This window comes from Lutra lutra, chromosome 14 (genome assembly GCF_902655055.1).
Source record: "Lutra lutra chromosome 14, mLutLut1.2, whole genome shotgun sequence".
NCBI lineage: Eukaryota > Metazoa > Chordata > Mammalia > Carnivora > Mustelidae > Lutra > Lutra lutra.
The window spans coordinates 66279494-66299103 of NC_062291.1; the positions used below are offsets into that span (position 1 = coordinate 66279494).

The following is a 19610-nucleotide window of genomic DNA, read 5'->3' on the forward strand; positions in this document are numbered from 1 at the left end:
TTTTAATTCTACATATATTTAAGCCCACAGCAGATTATCATTACTGATTTGCAAAGTTATTATTATTATTATTTTTAAAGACTTTATTTATTTATTTGACAGAGAGAGATCACAAGTAGGCAGAGAGGCAGGCAGAGAGAGAGAGAGGGAAGCAGGCTCCCTGCTGAGCAGAGAGCCCGATGTGGGACTCAATCCCAGGACCCTGAGATCATGACGTGAGCCGAAGGCAGTGGCTTAACCCACTGAGCCACCCGGGCGCCCTGCCAAGTTATTATTAATTTACCCACATACATGCCCTCTCTCTGGCTCTTCCTTCTTTCTACTATTGTGCTCTCATCTGGGTTCATTCTCTTTATGCCTGAAGAGTTACCTGTAGTGTTTCTTTTTATAGAAATCATCTTATATGACTCGTCTTGGTTTCTGTTTGAGAAAAGTCTCTACTTTACCTCCACATTTGTGTTTTTCCCCAGCACTTCAAAGATATCATTCTAGTTTGTTCTGCGGGGCTTTAAAATTTTTCTCTGTTTTTGTTTTTTTTTTTATTTCAATAGTTTGAATATGATACCTAAGTGCCTTTTTTTCCTTGTCTAGCTCCTGCTTGGGGTTTTGGATTATTTCCAATCTACACGGAGACACTGATGCCTCCTGTCAATTTGCGGAAATTCTTAGACATTATCCCTTCAAAATGGATTCTGGCTCCTTATCTTCCTTCTCCCCTCTGGGACTGCAATCACATCTGTGTTAGTCTTTTCCCTCTCTCCCATGTGTCTCTTATTACTCTTTTCTTTATCTTCAATCCTTCCTCTCTTATCTTAGAAAGGTTATACTTTCAACTGTCCTTTCTTCCAATTAACTGATCCTCTATCCATCTGATTCAGTCAACTGTCAACCCATCTAACTTCTTAATACCAGTTATTTTTTAAAAGTTTATTTGAGAGGGGTGGGAGAGAGAGAATCCTCAAGCAGGCTCCCTGCTGAGCGTGGCGCTAATTTGGGGCTCCCATGATCCCACCACCCAGGGGATCATGACCTGAGGAGAAACCAAGACTCTGATGCTCAATCAACTGAGCCAACCAGGTGCACCTTAACATCGGTTATTCTATCTTTATTTCTACAACTTCCATTTGTTCCCGCCTCCTGCTGATGACTGCTGGGAGGTTGCATTTTTGGTCTTGATCTGTATTCAAGAATGTATCAATCATATCTCAGGAAACTGTTCCTTTCTCTGACGATTTTTTTCCTCCTCGTCATCTTGTTTCTTGATATATATGTAATATTTTAAATTAAACACCCAATATTTTTATACAAAAAATATAGGTAAGCTTTCTGATTTATATTATTTTCCTCTAAAAAGGTTCATTTTAGCTCTGGCAGACATTGAGAGTGGGTGAAAATCACTCTAACCCTCTCAGAGACTGAGATAATTCCAGATTGGGTTTCAACATTGAGAGAACCTGGTCTAGTTCTGGGGTGTCCTCATTCCTAGGATCGAGCTCTCCAGAAGTCTCCAGAACCTAGTGTTGTATTATTATTTCCTTCTTAATAGTCCCTGGCTCTAATTTTTATTTCCTGAAGATGTAATACTTCTAAAAACTCTACTTCACTTTTGTCCATATCCCTTAGATATCATCGAAGAGCTCAGAGAGAAAAATGCACAGAATACTGTGTTGCTTCTCCATGCTTCCCTTCCCTCTGGGATCCGACCTGAAGTCAATTTTTATGTTCTAGCTTGTGAGCCCACTGCCCGTTGTTCGGCCAAGACTTTCTGTCTGGCCTTCTACCTGGGAATCTGAAACATGACCTCTTCTACAGTGTGACGTACGAATTGGCAAAGTCCTTGAGGGCAAATACGAGTTGTTGGATGGCTATAGTGAATTTACCATCTCTGAAGAACAGGATTTTGTTTGCCCAAATCTTCGTGACAATACTCTCATGCTCCTCTTCCTCCTTATCTCTCACTTTCTCTCTCAGCATGTCGCTCCTGCTCTAAATATACACAATACATTTGGTTTGCTGCAAGCTAATATGTCATGGCCTCAGGGAGAAGCCTAAAGATTGTATTTCTGTGAAATGCGAGCAACTCCGGTTGGCCTAAATTGGTCTGTATTATGGACTTTGCTCTTGTTTTGTTCTGTTTATTCTTGAAGCACAGTGCATAACCCACAGTCTAGTATATAAATGCATATTCTCGGGCCCCGTCCAACCTAGTGAATCAGAAACTTTGGAGATGGGGCCCAGAAAACTGTTTTTTTTTAAATATTTTATTTATTTATTTGACAGACAGAGAGAGAGGGAACACAAGCACGGGGAGTGGAGAGGGAGAAGCAGGCTTCCCGCTGAGCAGGGAGTCCAAGGCAGAGCTCCATCTCGGGACACTGGGATCATGACCTGAGCCGAAGGCAGATGTTTAACCACTGAGCCACCCAGGTGCCCCCCGGAAAACTGTTTTAACATGTTCACCACGTAACTTTTACTCATGTTAAAGACTGAAAACCACTGAGCTATCAGAAGAAACTGAAGTCAACAATGTAGATCTTAATCCTGGTATCATTATTAACTTTTTAAAATCCCTTTGTGCTCACAAGGCCTAGCATGGTGCTGCCAAGATTTTAGTACTCAGAAAACACAGCTAAAGGCAGGACTGTCAGGCTTGATAATTGAGATCATTAATGTAATTGTTTATCCTTTAGAGAACGTCTTCTTCAGTTATAAGATGATAAAAATGCCTGTACACATTTAAAAATACAAATGTACAAATTTCATCTTAGCCACTATCTAAATATTGAGAAATCTCAGATAACCATGATTTGTCAGTCTCCGAGGCTCATAATGATATCGCAGAAATGCTACAAAATCACAGACTCTCAATTGCCAAAATTGCCAAAGAAAGTACCCTCAGGTATATTTAGATTAGCCTTAGTGTTGTGTGTATGACCAGCATGCTGCCTTTGGAAAAGAAAAGCCAAGACATCAGGTTGAGAGAGGAAGACAGCATCGGTATGTTAGGCTGAACATCTGTGTGTGTGCTAGATTATTTTTAGAATACCATTAACGTGTTCATTCTGAGATAACTTCTGGCTGGAAATGCCAACGAAGCACAGTTAAATCCAGAAAGAACTTCCAAGAAATGACATATTAAGTAAGAGTGAAGAACACCGTGCGGTAAAACGAGATTAACTGCGGGTAAGAGCAACAGCAACAAACCAAAGAACCAAAAGTAGAAAAAAATTTTAAAATGTCCACAGCATTTAAAATGGAAAAAAAAAATTAAACAAAACAAAAACACACATAAAGCAAATCTGATTTCCTAGGAAAAATCAGTGGCCCTAGAAGGTGAAGTGGCTGCGGGTCTGGTCCTACCTCTTCCAGCTGCACCATGAGAGTAACGTTGTGCCCTTGCTCCGCTGTCAACTTTCCGTCCGCGGTCACAATGCGCAGCCCCCGCGGGGCCTTCCCGGGACACTTCTGCGGTTTGGCGGTGTACTGCTCCCGCACTCCGTCTGTGCAGTTATTGGAAACCACTTTCCTATACCTACACGGAGAAAAGCTCAAGTTGTATTCCAGGTCATTACAATTCGGATCACTCCCAATTTTTTTGAGCTGGACTCGCTACTGCGTAGCCTGGAGGGCGAGGGAGAACCATGCTTCATGGTGCTCTGAGAACTAGAGCTAATTCATATAAAGCACCCAACGGAAAGGCCCATCATCATAGTAACAGACTGTACCTACTGTTAGCACTTGACGAGATTCTTTCATTCAGTCACTCAATTATTTCCCTTCAGAGCTATGGGAAATGCACAAGAGTAGAAGATGTGGTCCTGGGCCTCACTAAATTTATAATCTTTATTTTTTTTTAAGATTTTATTTATTTATTTATTTGACAGAGAGAGATCACAAGTAGGCAGAGAGGCAGGCAGAGAGAGAGGAGGAAGAAGGCTCCCTGCTGAGCAGAGAGCCCAATGCAGGGTTCCATCCAGGACCCCGGGATCATGAACCGAGCCGAAGGCAGAGGCTTTAGCCCACTGAGCCACACAGGCGCCCCTATAATCTTGAAGAGTTACATGTGGATAATCCAGGAGACACTTTAAAGGCTATAGAACTGAGGGTTAAATTGAGTACTATATATTGCAAGGGCATTTGCAATTCAGATAAAGACTGTTATGGATTATGTGATTCAAGATTAGACCCCACAGAGGATGCTGCGGTAATAGTTTCGTACAGAAAGTTGGCTAAATTTGAGAGTTTGTCCTCAATATTTTATGAGGGATTGTACTGGCTAAATATTGAAAACTCCTATTAAGGAGACCAGTCTAGAGATTGTGTAATCTTCCCTCCTCTTTTGCTCATTTCTTTTTATTTTAGCTTTAATAGGAAAAAAAAAAGATTATTCTACAAATGTGTCCTATGCAATTTATAGATTCATAATAAATTAGAATCTGTGGTTTTAGAACAATTAACCTTTAAGACTTGAGCTTCGATGTTATCTGTTCATCATCCTTTTGTGTGGGGTCCATAGTAACCTCTCTGTGGACTCGGATATCAGACTTCCCACGCCTACTTAGCTAGAGTGAGTGGTGAAGCTCAAAGTGGAAGCAAAGTCTAAGGTCTTTCTACTCTTCTAGACCAGAGAAATTTTAATATAAAGGGATAGCTAGGAAATGTTCCAGTTTTCCCAGCTATATGGCCTTTGTCACAAGTACTCAACTCTTTGATTGTAGCATATAAGAGAACACAGATAACGCACAAAAGAATTGATACATCTGGGTTTCAGTAAAACTATATACAGATACCGGCAGTGTGCCACATTTGACCTGCAGGCTATACTTTTCCAACCCCTTCAAATCTGGCCAGTGTCCTTTCCTCTGTCCCCGAGTCTTGGGATCGACTGCCTAAGACCATGGTTGAGAAAGTCAAATTAAATACTGTCTGGGGAAGTACTGTGAAAGCTGTGGATCATTACAAGGTCAATTATTAATATTTAATTCACCTCGTAGGGTAATTGTATAAATTAAATGGATTAATGTACACAAAGTATTTAAAACTGCCCTGACGATTAGCAAGCGCTTAGGAAATTGTTGCCAGTTATTTTTATTTAATATTATTTCTCCTACCTGTTCATAACCTTCACGGATTCCAACTGTCCTTGGGATAAGTCATATCCCATAATCTTGCCCATGAAGCCTTCCACAAGCTAACTGACCTACATCTCTGAATTCTTTCTCACCAAAAAGCTCATCTGCCCTAGTCAAACCTCTCTTTCCAGCCTCTGGAAAAGTACTTATTTTCTTCTGCTCTTTCTGCTTCTAGGTCTTCCCACATGCTCTCTGAGCTGCCTAAAATTTCCACTTTGGGTTACAGCTTCTGTCCTCTGTCTTTTCCTGACTGTGATGGTAAAATAATAATAAGTGAAATAGTAAGAAGTGGATATGTTGAGAGTATTTACTGTGTCTGCCATTGCTTTAAGTTCTTAACATGACTTTTGTCATTAAAATATTCCGAACAGTTCTGCTTAAGGAAGGTATTTTTATTCTCAACATGCAGATGAAGAAATTAAGATTCAAAAAAGTTAACCAGTTTTCCCAAGATCACCTAGTCAGGATCCCAGACAATTTGTCTCTAGAATATTCTCTCTTTACCACTACTCTATTGCCTCTTTAAATCGAAGGAGATTGTCCCTCCTCTAAACTCTTAAAGGCTCCTGATGATTTACTGATAGGAACCCATTTATACCTTGTTTGATGGTATTCCTGTGGGTGACTGAAGTTCCCCGAGGGCACCTCATCCCTGGGGACAGCACAACTGATAATCAGGAGGCCCACACTGGGATGACTGTGCCATTTTAAACGTTGAAATATCAGCACAGCAGGTGGTTATTACCACTGCCCCCAAACCCTTCAAGCACCTCAGCTCATGAACCAGCTGCCACTAATCCTTACCTTCGGAGTCCCTGCTTCTCTGCACAATCCAGCAACTAAGGGGTTAACACCCAGCCCTGCAGGCAGCCAGAAACTCTCTGCTCTTGTACTAGGATCCCTACCAGTTCCACGGCTCATTATCAAGTCTGAGCATTTTTAACATCCATCCATCTACCATTTAAGTAAATCCATTTTAGGTGCTTAGGGGTGCATGCTGCTTAACAGAGAAAATAATGGCAGGCGGGAGAGAGAAGGAAAAAAAAAGGTGCCGGCACTGGAGAGTGCTGACATCTGACATTCTGGCACCAGCAATGGCGGCAAGAAAATGACGAGCAATGTCACACAGTCATTATGGCATCCCAGCGAGTTTATGCGTCAGAAAATGCGTGTTTCAGAGGCAAGGTGCCATGAAAACTAAAGGCACGTTATGATTTTTTTTTAATCATTTTTTAAAAATTTATTTTCAGCATAACATTATTCATTGTTTTTGTATCACCCCCAGTGCTCCATGCAATCTGTGCCCTCTCTAATACCCACCACCTATGATTTTTAATCGCTTAGCATCCAAGCACACCTGTGACTCTGCCTTGGCGAGCGAGTGGCTACAGGGACAAGGACTCACCATTACCACTGACATCATCAGCTAGAGAACATTCCTTTTGCTTGTCGCTCTTCTGACCAATCATTACCCCAGGCTTTCCTGAATCGTGCAGCAACAGTTCTGTTTAAATCCTAAGCACGAATCAACCCCCCCCTGGGATTCTGCCATAGAGAAGACTGTTGGTAATTTTTTAAAAACGCTCATTAAAAAGCATTCTGAAGCCATTTTATTTCCTGGATGAAAATGGCATCCCATTAGCCCTACCAGACCTGTCCCTGAAATTTAGAAGAAAATTGTGCAGAAATACAGAGTTCATTTACTCAAGTAAAAGCACACACCTGCTTTCTGCTTTACAGAATGGTTCTATTTCCATCCCAGCAGCTGTCCCTAGGTCTGAGTTACATAAATGAATAATGCATTTAATATGTTATTAAATGGGGCTGCTACCTCCATAATAACAAGGCAACTTATGATTATGTTGGACCTAAGCTCTGAATATTACTGGGATGCATTTAGTTGGGAAAGCATTCTTCAATCCGCCAAGAAGAAAAGTGCTTTGTAATGGCAAGGGAGTCTTTGTACAATTACTGAAAAGGAAACATTCTGCAAATGTGCCTTTGATATTACGGACCGCTCATCAGTAGATAGTGTCTTATTCCTTCAGCAGCCCCAACTTTAGCCATTCTCTTCCTTCCCATCTTGAAACCCCTCTGTCACCTTTTCCTTTTTACCCCCAACTTCTTTGATTTTTCTTCTGTGCTTCCTGCCAGTCTTAACACAGATGAAGGCTGTAGTTTTTCTTGGTGAGTGTAAAACTGGAAAAAAGCCATGAAGGTCTTCATAGTCTGTGATTTTACTATTTAGTAGGTGTTTTTTTGTTTGTTTGTTTTTGTTTTTTGTTTTTTTGGTTTTTTGTTTCTTGTGTGCTTCTGGGGTGGTGGTGGAATATGGGTGTTTATGACTGTTCACTGTAGGTTAAGGTGACAGGATAGCCCAGCGTAGTAGACTACAACGCTGTCTTTCAGAGTCACTTGCTGGCACTTTTAAAATAAATGTCTGCCAAGATCCCGCTCCTAGGGGTCTTGGTTTAATTGAGAATTACTTAAATTATGATTTAGTTGAGAATTCTCGGCATTAGTGTGTCTTTGCTTTTGTTCTAAGTTCCCCCAGGTGATTCTTGTGTGCATCCAGAATCAGAGAACACTGCCCTGGTGGTTAAAACCAGTGTTGTAGAACCAAACTGCCTGAGTTTAAATTCAGGCACTAACTATACGGACCTGGGCAGTGACCCAAACTTCCTCCAGGTTCTCTGCCTGTCAAATCGGGACAGTTACAGAATCCTGTCAATAACATTCTTGGGAGGATTAAGTGGGATACTACATTGAAAATGGCTTAGCCTAAAGTCTGGTGCATTGTTAGAAACTTCGTAAATATTAAAATTTCAGTATTTAGTCAAAAAGTTAGTATTTAAAGTATTAAACATGAACTTGCTATGATACAGCAAGTTCCCAGAAAAACACAAGTGGCACTCTGATTGCCAAGATTATCTTAAGATCAAATCGAACCATGTCAATTTCTTTTTTAGACTCACTCACAGCTTCCTGTGGGATTATTCACAGAGCGTCAAGTTGGAGTTTTCAGTACACTCCACAGTCTCTCTTCAGTGCGTTTTTCCAGCTTCAGCTCTTTCCCAACATGTGTCTTGAGCCCCAGCCATAGTCAAGCCTACACGCCTTCTTTTTTCCTATGTTGTTCATTCTTTCTTGAATGTTCTTTCCTGTTGTCAAGCTTTTATTCATTCTTTATAAAAATCAGCTTAGAATTCATGTTTCTCTGTGAAGTTGTCTCTTGCCTTTTTAGAGTAGTTACCACATGTCATCACTGAGCTGGAGCTAAGGCTCTTGGTCTTCTTGAAGGGAAGTAGGTCTTCCTGTTACTGAGCTATGGTGTCCCTCATTTGTGCTCACAGTGTGAAGAATTTAAATGGTTTATTTTTTTGGATCATCCTGTGTGCCTTTCCTTTCAAGGGAAGAATGCCATGCAACCCTCAACAAAACAAAAAATGGAACAAGCCTTGGGGGTAGAGAAGGGGACTAGCAATGGGTACAGTGTATGACCAAGACTTAAAAGCTCCCTAGACCTAATGTCCCCATGTTTCAAAAACAACAACAACAACAAAACCTGTGCAGTAGTGTGAACACCAACATTCAGAAAGAATGTGGTTCCGTAGCTGACTGAGCAGGTTCTCTGAGTTTTTCTGTTCAAAGGGAACAGTTCTCAGGACTTTTCCTTTAAAGTAAATAAGCAACCTTGGGATTAGGAGACCAGGAGGAGACATAGCAGAAGGGAAAACAACTTCAGGGTAGAAGCACAAGTCATTTGTTTTGACTAGTAAAGGAATGTGACTTTATTTTGAATGCCAATTTGACGAAACAGGACATATGGCCATGCTAAACTAAATGACTTAAAATCAAGAATCATCAGTGACTCACGGAATCCACAATCTGAGTCAACGAATTGTACAACTAATTTATATAAAGAATTTTTCCTTCTTTTTTTTTTTTAGCACGGGCAGTCCTAGGAATCCCAAATTGGTCACAGATACATCAGAGTCTGAAGGGATAGCAGAGATCATCCAATACAACCCCTCCATTTTTCACACAGGTAAAAGCAGACAGCCTTCAGAGTTTGCCAGGGTAACATGGGAGATGATCAGCAGCTCTGGGCCTCTGGACTGAGTTTGATATCTCTTGTCACTGTGCCATATGACCTGGTTGAGAATCACTAACGCCAGTACCACCGGTGTGGGCAACCAAGCTACGTGAGGAGCCAGGTCTCCGCATAGCGATGTTCACCTTCTTCTTCAATTCCCGACCTCATTGTCATCCCATGAAAATACGGAAAACCACATCCAGGCAAGGTGCTCTCAAGAGTCAGCTTCGTAGCCACGAATATTTACTGAGGGTCTGCGGTGACACTGCATGGCTCTTTGCTAGAGAACCGCCACACAGGCCCCTGCCATGTTGAGTTTGTAAGTTATGCAAGTGGTTTCCTTTCTGTGGACTGCAAACACATGCAGCACTTTTAGGACCAATTATTCTCCATGATGCACGCTGACAAATCTTGCAGAACAGATCAGACTGAACATCAAAATCACCTCCAGGCCCACGAGCAGGGTCATCTGCGAAAAGACCACAGCCAGCCAGCCCTCAAAGCCCGTGGAAACACCAACTCCAGGGCAATGGCAGGTTAGCTGGGGTCTAAGTTCTCATGTTCTCATGGCCAATACAGAAAGGAGTATGTTTCTAGAAAGCATTTTTAAAGCATTCCAAATGTATGTTGACAGTATGGAGATTACTGTTTAGCTAGAATTTATGCATATATATGTATTTTTCCCCCAGACCTGCTAAATGTTCTTACATAGATACTGAATTAATGTTAAAAACTAATGCTAAAATTAATGCTAAAAACCTTTTTTAAGCCTCCTGAGTATCTCCATAGTATGTTAAGAAACAAACCCTGGGGAGCATAAGAGCTGTCACCGTACATTCTTTTAGGAGGGATTAATGGCTTCTCAAAAGAAACTCCACACAGACAGAAATTTCTATACACTTACTTTTTTTTTTTTTAACACATCTAGAAATATCTCTAGCTTAATAGCAAGAAGAAACCTGTCCCCTGAGAAGATTATCTTGGTTTCTTATAATAAACCAGCCCAATGCCCACTTTATTTTATATTTACAGAATCTTTTACAGCCAGCCTGAAACAAGAAATGTCCTAGTTAATTTAGCAACTTAAATTTGCAGCATGTTCCCTGGATCCAAAACCGTATAAACAAGATTTAACCATATATAAGTACAACTAGAGATTGTGCTTTGTGTGTGTGCAAACGGAGATATTTATAGACACAGATGGAGAAACAAAGAGAAACACATTTAGGGTAATTTCAGCACTAAAATGCAAGAAAATACACGAATGAATACTGATTTCATTCTATTTGGACAAAAGGAACCTGCTCACCAATCAGGTAAATGTGTTATCTGCCTTGAGTGGTGGAGAGGGACACACATGTGTTTTGATGCCTAGTAGTTTTTAAGCATGTGTCTTATGAGCGTACGCAGGTGCTTATTCGTTTTACAGATGAATAAAACCAGGGGCTTAGATGAAATATGTCCTAGATCTCAGTGCGGCTACTAAGGGTCAAATAAATGTCAGGACTATAGATACACAACAAAACAGTGTCTCCCTTCTTTTTTACTTCACTTCAGAGAACCCCTTAGATGATGACTATTGGTGATGGTATCTGCATTTTGCAAAGTGACTACTCTCCGCTAGGTACCGGGCTACCTACTTTATATACAGTGTTGCATTTAAGTCAAACCCCAAGAGCAGATGGTAACATTTTATAGGTTAAGAAGCAATGGCTCAAAGAAAGGAAGCACTTGCTAAGATAACAGTAAATGGCAGAAGTCATTTAAAATCCTTACTTGTTTCATTCTAAAATACATCTCTTTCTCACCAGATTAAAACATCCCCATTATATTTCATTTCCTGCCCATATAACAGGCTGTGGCATCGGTATCAGCCTCCTGGCTTTCCATGGACCGGCGTGGGGAAGGCGTGAGGGCAAAGGCTGAAAAGAGGCAGGGAGGTTACTATGGAGAACACAGCAGAAGTTTGCTCACATGCGGTTCGCTGGTGTGAACCTCAGAAGTCAGACATCACCAGACCAAGGACTAAGGACAGGAAGCGCTGGCCTCTTAGAGGAATTTTGCGCTCATTTCAGCTCTTATATCAACTCTCTTTTCTAAGACCTAGCCAAGAAGTAAAACAAAAGTTGCACAACTGTTCACGTCTATACAGCAAAGCTGATAAAAATTTTGGCGTCTCCCAGAAAGAGTATTTCTATTAGGCATAATAACAACCGATGCTAGACTTCTTCCATTCTGTTGATAAGCAAACCCGTGAACGCTGCTATAATATACAGGGTAAAAAGGTGACTCTAAAGGCAACCATAACCATTTATAAAATGAAGCATTACAAAAAAATAAAAGGAAAGGAAGGTTTACCTGCAGGCTTTGAACTAAACTCTCAGAGGGTGCTGCTAGGAGATCTGCTTGTTAAACTTCACTGACAAGGGCGGTCATTCCCTAGTCCCTTTCAAAAGTTCAAGTTCTGATGCATGTCTGCACCGTGGGCTCTGCTGGAAGGGGTGTGGTGAAGCCAGGGAGTACAACTGACAATGCTCTCATTCACAGGCTGACCTTGGCCTTGAGGTTCCTCTGTACTTCATTCCAGCCCGATGCCAATACAGGATCCGTACTAACAAAGCACGGGATGCCCACGGGTGGCTAAAGCTGACAGGGGAGAGACTGAGGGTGCATGGTAGTTCCTTAGTCTATCGACTTCCAGGCACTGGCATCGGGCGACACTTTCAGCCTGATCATCTCCTATTCCGTTCGCCTGAAGTGACATTCCTTACTTTGTTACTTTGGGAAATCCCACTCAGCCTTCCCTTAGAGAATCTGTTGACACTTGTATTATAAAGGAGGATGGCAGTTAATACAAATGAATCTGTAAAGTGCGGGACTCCTGGCAGTCTGTGAGCCAGAAGCCAGTGTTTTAATCGTTTTGGGGAAATATTTGGTATGCCTCGATCCTCAGGTCTAAGAAGTAAGTGGTTGGTTGGGTGGGATTTGCTTTATAAATCGGCAGAAACACTTCTAATTGCCAAAGGAGGATCCAATTATCTTGTGTGTTTTTATAACAATTATTATTGTACTAGGATGTTAACTGCAACATTGTTTATGGTGGCAGAAAATAGAAAATAACCCAAATGTCCATGACAGGGGATGAGAAAGCAACACTAGGTGCTTTAATGCTCTCAAATGAAAAGAAATTAGATGGCAGATAGCCATCTGTCCTCTGTCTTAGAAAGCTGTTTAAGACACATTTCTGAATGAAAAGCAAAATAGAAAAATAACATATCGTAGGAAATGACATGTAAGAACAAACTCCCAAATTAATTTTGTATATTTTTTCTTGGCATAATTTTTTGCTGACAAATGCAAAGTGTCTGGAAGCAGGCATACCGAAAGATCACAGTTGTGCAGGAAAAGGGGGCAGGAGAGAGGGTAATGATCTAAATTGTTTTTTAAACAGAAAACATCTGTATATATTTCTTTTGCAATTACATATTTTTTTTTAAAGATTTTATTTATTCATTTGAGAGAGAATGAGTGAGAGAGAACATGAGAGAGGAGAAGGTCAGAGGGAGAAGCAGACTCCCCAAGGAGCTGGGAGCCCGATGCGGGACTCGATCCTGTAAGTCCAGGATCATGACCTGAGCCGAAGGCAGTCACTCAACCAACTGAGCCACCCAGGCGCCCCGCAATTACATATTTTTAAGTGAAAAGCTCAATGTTCGATGGCAGCTCTAAAGCGGTTACAATATTTAATATGAAGTCTGTGATTATGAAATGCCGCTGAATCCATACACAGCCAAGGGGGCTTCCGGGGGGGGCGGGCTGGAGGAACACTGCATTTTTTTTTTTTTTTCAATTTCATCTATACTTTACTTCTTGCCAACTTTTGAGTTAGCTACAGACCCAGTAAATAGGAATTTGATGGGATGAGGCCTTCTTTGAAGATACTTTCAGGGACCGGTACCAGCTAAGGGTCTTCTTGTTCTTACTGCAGAATGTACAGGGAGGCAATATGCCCACCAGTGAGGTGATGATTCACACGCTTCTCCTGCGCTTTAGCCCACAGAGCCCCATGCGAGTGATCACTCTCCACTTGGTTTTGAGATCAAGGCAATTATCCTTCCTGCTGATGGCTGGAATTTATCAAATCTCCTCTTTACACAAGCTCCTCACTGACACAGATGCTTTTCTAGAAAGAGTCTGAATAGAATAGATGAAACCAGTAGGTAACTTAACAAAAACTTTTGGGGTCAGACACTGTCATCTAACACTCACTTATATGAGCAACATTCCAGGAGTGGAGGGGAGCCCTAGGGAATAATGCCTGTGATTCTGTGATTAATAAACATCACTGCAGGACGCCTGGGTGGCTCAGTCGGTTAAGCAACTGCCTTTGGCTCAGGTTATGATCCCCGAGTCCTGGGATCGAGTCCCGCATTGGGCTCCCAGCTCCACGGGGAATCTGCTTCTCCCTCTGACCTTCTCCCCTCTCACGCTCTCTCTCAAATAAATAAACAAAATCTTAAAAAAAAAAAAAAACTGCCTTGACAAACATTTATCTACCTGGACACTTATTGCTGAATTACATTTTTAATTGAAATTTTAATAGGGCATAGATGAAAAAAATCCCACTGGATAGGTTATTTATTATGATTTAATCATTTCTGATGTTTTATTTTATAGGAGCCAGAGTTTACTCGAATTTCACATACTAAGTTTATCAAAGGAATGGGGAACCTTATTTAAGGGTAGCCTAAAATGTGTGTGTGTGTGTGTGCGTGTGCAAGTGTGTGTGTGTGTGTGTGTGTGTGTGTGTGTGTATTCTCAATACACCGAAGAGAGAGGGTCACTGCCTATACTCTGCCTTGCTCCAGTGACTTGAGTAGCATGTGGAATAATTTAGACCCCTCTGTACTGGGACCTCCCTTTATCAATACCAAAGAGAAAATGATATAACTTCCTTGACTGAGTTAGTGAAAAAAAAAATCAATTCAGAAACTGGTGTTAGGGGTTCCCAGTGCCCCCCACAATGTCTAAACATGCTGGTGTGTGCAAGTAATAACACTCGGCCCTCTGGCACTCCCTCACCGTTAAGGGTACTCGTTTCAGCAGCTCCCTTCCTGGTTTTCCCATGGGCTGCATTCTGAAGGCCTCACTGACCCACCGCTGTAAAAATGCCATTTGTAGTTTTCTCAGGTTTTATGTTATGGTGCAAATAAATCACAACTTATCCCTACATTCTAAAGTTCTGGGAATCCCTAACCTCAGAGATAAGAACACTTGACGGTACAAGTCTGTGTTGTTTCCTCTCTGTTTTTCCTGCAGCTGTCATGAGAAACGAGAAGAGAAATTTTCAAGCAGGACAGGCCTCCTGGTGAGGCGTCCCCCCACCGCCCCACTTTCCGTCCTTAGTTCCTTTCTTTTTCATGGTTTAAGATCAGGATTTTCAAATGTGCACACATGAGAGCGAAGAGTATAATGAATACCCCTGCTCCCCACTAATTCACTTTCAAAGATTTTCAATAGCTGTTTTTTAACATTTTAAAACAAATGTCACACATCATGTATCTTTAAAAGGTTTCGGGGTGGCTGGGCGGCTCAGTCAGTTAAGCGTCTGCCTTTGGATCATGTCATGATCCCAGGGTTCTAGGATGGAGCCCAGAGTCCGTCTTCTGCTCAGCAGGGAGCCTGCTTCTCCCCCTGCCTGTTCTGCCTGTTGCTCTGCCTGCTTGTGTACGCACGTGCTCTCTCTCTCTCTCTCTCTGATAAATAAATAAATAAATGTTTCTTTTTAGTCAGACCAAAATACCATTATCACACACAAATATATATTTAGTTAATACAATAAATATAATATAAATATTTAGGCTTAGATATAACGTCATCTATCACCTGTGATAGGTTTATGTGTCAGTGTGACTCTGCCACGGGTGCTCAGGTATTTGGTCAAACATGATTCAGGGTGGTTCTGTGAGGCTTGTTTTTGATGCCCTTAGCATGCAAACTAGTAGACAGTGTAAAGCCGATTGCTCTCCCAATGTCCACTATGTTGGAAGGCCTCAAGAGGAGCAAAAGGCTTACCCTTTTGTGAGCAAGAGGGAATTCTTTGGCCTGAGTGTCTTCCAACTAGAAATTCACCTTTTCTCTGCCTTCACACTCCTGCTGCAACACTGGCTCCTGCTAGATTTGAGCCTCTGGCCTTTAGACAGAACTACACCATCAGCTTTCCTGGTTCTGACTTGGACTAGAAACAAACCTTCAGCTCCCCTTGGCATCCAGTTTCCCAAGTCACTTTGCAGATCTTGGGACTTGGACTTGCCACTTCCATAATCTGTGATCCAATTCCTTATAGTGAATATACGTATCTCTCTATCTATTACCTCTATATGTCTATATGGTCTCCTACTGGATCTCTTTCTCTGGGGATCCCTGATGAATACATCACCTAATCACCAGACCATATTCCATTTCTCCAAATGGCTCCAAGATGTCTTTTTACATTCTGCCTGAATTAGAATCCAAGTAAGTCCACATAATATTTTTAAAGTCAATAAACATCAACTCCACTTGTGGAAAAGTCACAGAATGCTTTCTCTTTTATGGTATTTCTTTTTTTTTTTTTTTAAGAATTTATTTATTTATTTGACAGAGAGAGACCACAAGTAGGCAGAGAGGTAGGCAGAGAGAGAGAGAGAGAGAGAGGGAAGCAGGCTCCCTGCTGAGCAGAGAGCCAGATTCGGGACTTGATCCCAGGACCCTGAGATCATGACCTGAGCCGAAGGCAGAGGATTAACCCACTGAGCCACCTAGGCACCCTATGGTATTTCTTAAATAATATTGGATAAGTCCTACAACACAAAACATTAAACTTTTAGAATCTGATTCCCTATTTATAAAGATCAGAATTCATGCCTTAAACATGTCAAGACTGGACATAGGAAGAAAATGAAACATGTCTCAACTAATAGCAGTATACTCTTGAAAAGTCAATGAGCTTCTCTCTTCGCTCTAGCTTCCGCATCTTAAAATAAGAAATGCACCTATGAAATGTTTACTCGGCCTTCTTCACAGAGATGCAGTGAGGGGGAAAGGTAGCTTCACAGAAATAGTTCTGAAATCAAGTATCAAAAAGTGAAGAAATTTATAGATTATCATCATCATCATCCTCCAAGGAACCTGTTTTGTTTCTTTATTTACAACTGAGGTCTTCTTTTCAGATGAAAACTGCACTATTAGTACATATCTGTGCTGCATTACTAACATGAACAAACACATTGTGCTGTAGTAAAAAAGCCCAGGTCTTCGATCAGACATAATTCTGTAAGTTTAACACCGGCTGAAATCAGACCTCTCCAGGTCGCCATCGCAGTCACTCACCCAGTACTGTTGAGATAACTCTGTCCTAAGCTGCAGTCCTTTGACAGAGAAGACGGGTTGAACCAAAATGCTGGCAGACACTGACCATTGCTGTGTCGCTCATACCCATAGTCACTGCGGGGGGAAGAGCCAAGAGAGACCATCAGTAGGTGGCAAAATCACTAGAACAGTTTCATGGTAGCGCACAGCCAACTTCTCTAGTCAATTAGTCAAACAACAAGATTCACTGAATCAATACCTTCCCAAGAATTGAACAGTTTTTTCCCCCTGTGGAATATCCATTAATTACCCATGACAATACCCTACATTTCCAGAAAAGCTGACTTGAAAGCAACAGAGAACCCTGTGTAGAGACAGAGGCTCGTGACCAATAATTCCAAGTAACTGTCTTTAAGCTGAGAGAGCAGATGATGTTCTCGTGAGGAGAATACACAATACTGACGGTGGTTGGGCCCCAAGAAAGCTGCAGTTAGAAAACAGGCAATGGGGGCGCCTGGGTGGCTCAGAGGCTTAAGCCTGTGCCTTTGGCTCGGGTCATGATCTCAGTGTCCTGGGACTGAGCCCCAGATCGGGCTCTCTGCTCAGCAGGGACCCTGCTTCCCCCTCTCTCTCTGCCTGCTTGTGATCTCTCTCTCTCTCTCTGTCAAATAAATAAATAAAATCTTTTTTAAAAAAAAAAAAGGAAAGAAAGCAGGCAATGGTGGAGGCTTAAGCCTCAGTGTACATCACTGACGCAAACACAGCCACACATGGCACAATTGTCATTACTGGTGATGTCTTTGGGGTGCTCTTCCAAGACATCTGGATCTACCAAGCAGAGCTGAGCCAGGTCTCTCTGGGCACACTCCAGATGCTTCAGAGTCACCGCAGAAAAGGAAATGTCCTTCAGGGGTGTCATGGGCACTCCCCTGAGGAAAAGTGGTTTTTTTTTTGTTTTTTTTTCCCAGTCAGTTAGCATCATCCCAGTTACTTGGGACTAACGGCTTTAAATCCTCTCTGTAGTTTGGAAAGAGTCAAAGACTTTTCTCTCCCTCTCCTCTCTTTCTTGCCTCCAGGGGCCTCCACATGGCCTGATAGTCTTGGCTTCTGGAGGATGAACTTGGGCACAGAGGACGACGACAAATTGCACCTCCACAGGCACAGACAAATCAGTAACCATTCGCATCAGTACGAATTGGCCCATCTGCGTAATGGAGGTGAGATGCTGGCACACGAGGGGCGGGAAGGGAGAAACAGGCTAAGCAGCCAAGGGGCCTGTCACCAGGCAGCTGGCACTTAGAATTCTGCACATATCAGCTGGATTTGGTGCTGGTTCAACACAGCATGGATAGGAAGACTTCAGAAATGCTGCCTACAGGACACCCGGTGTTCGTTTCTGGGAATTATTTTACAAATGCCCAAGAATGGCAGGCAAGGTCATCTGGGGGACTGTCCAGGGGAGAGCCAAGCTGAGAGGGAACATTTAGTGACAACCACCTTTTATTATGCTGCAGTCAAGTGGAATCACGGAAGCTCTAGCTATGGGTAGAGACTCAACAAGGTCATGGTGGGTCTTCCAAAATATTTTTAGAAATCATGCAGTAAACAAAAATCCCATTTAACCAGAAAAACTTACAATGGCCTCATTTATGATTCATTACCCACTTCTCAGAATACATTTCAGTTAGTGGCACGAGTAGCAGATTCCAATCACAAATGAATGCAAGAACTGGGCCAAGACTGTAGGGGAGTGAGGGAGAAAGGAAGGGAGAAGCCTAATTGCCTTCCTTACCCTATGGTCCTTTCACTCTAGACTAAAACTTAAAACTGAGAACTGAAAAAGAAAAACAAGACATGACAATGACAACAATAAAAGACTAGCTTATTTTGGAACCTTGTAGAAAAGATGCCCCCTGAACAGTATTTTCAGGAAAAATCAGGGAATCGGGACGTCTCATCTCACTTTTTCTCTTTGCTTTTCTACCAGCATAAATTTGCTCTTTACAGAAGGATGACTATGGGCTAAGGCTGAAGTTAAATGACCAAGATAAAATGTTAACTTCCTTTACAAGCCCTCCTTGAATAGAGGGGATAAAGGAGAAGCAGTCAGAAAGAGGGATGGTTTTTAAAATTCCATGGACATTTCCTCAGTGACTATATTTCAAGATGTCAGTCCTGAAAGGTAGGGCGGGGATAGGATACTTCTATCATTGTTAATAACGGTGTACTGGCTAACACAGAAGTTACAGCTGGAGAGGCCCCTGCAGATTTCCTTGAACTCCAATGTAACTGAATTTCTGTTGGCCGCTGGCTGAGCCCAAGATTACAGCACTGGCTCTTGGCTTGCCTTGTTTACCAACAAGAGGGCAACAGACTTGGGTTATCAGACTGAGGGCTGGTGGCCAATTCTGGAAGGGCTGCACTGGACCATTTATTCAGACAATGTCTCCAGAGGTTTACCACGAGAGAAGACTTACTTTTTCTGAGCCATACGGTGTGTACACAGCTATGTGGTGTGTACCCAGCCCAGTCACTGATATTTTGATGATCAGATAAGTGATCTGTGATTGCTATACAGGCAGATATCTGATATTAAAGGAATGACTTTGGTTTCTTATGTGGGCCAAGTTTCAATCACTTAACACTGACATCTATATTCGCTGAATATATATGTTTATATATATAAATCTAAAGAAAAATAAAGAGAAGAAGAAAAAAATAAATGAGATGGATATGATGAAGGGAGTTACCACCTACTTATCCTCGATCATTTCCAGTCTCACCTGAAGGCCAAACCAGAACAGAGCAAGGGCAGCACTGACCCCACAGGCTAGCTTTCCGCTTACCAAATGCTTCGGAAAGAATGCTATGGTGCTCAAATGTCTCAGTCCTTTCCAGTTTATACTAGCCGAATCCTGGAAAAGGGAGAAGTCTTCTGTACCGCCAGCTCCACAGAACCACAGATGGCCAATGCCACTGAATCAACCCTTGCGCTGAAGTCAGAAAGGTCTTCCACACCTTGCACAAGCAAT

At 42.0% G+C, this 19610-nt stretch overlaps 1 protein-coding gene across 4 annotated transcripts in view; it reads right to left on the reverse strand.

Annotated features, from left to right (window-relative positions):
* SORCS1 (sortilin related VPS10 domain containing receptor 1) overlaps positions 1 to 19610 on the reverse strand; it is a 497958-nt gene that overhangs the window by 64652 nt on the left and 413696 nt on the right. For all 4 annotated transcript variants that reach the window (XM_047703168.1, XM_047703167.1, XM_047703165.1 and 1 more), the window contains exons 17-18: positions 16600 to 16713; positions 3361 to 3532 (exon numbers count right to left, since the gene is read on the reverse strand). In XM_047703168.1, the coding sequence (XP_047559124.1) occupies positions 3361 to 3532; positions 16600 to 16713 (286 nt within the window). The remainder of the gene's footprint in view (positions 1 to 3360; positions 3533 to 16599; positions 16714 to 19610) is intronic.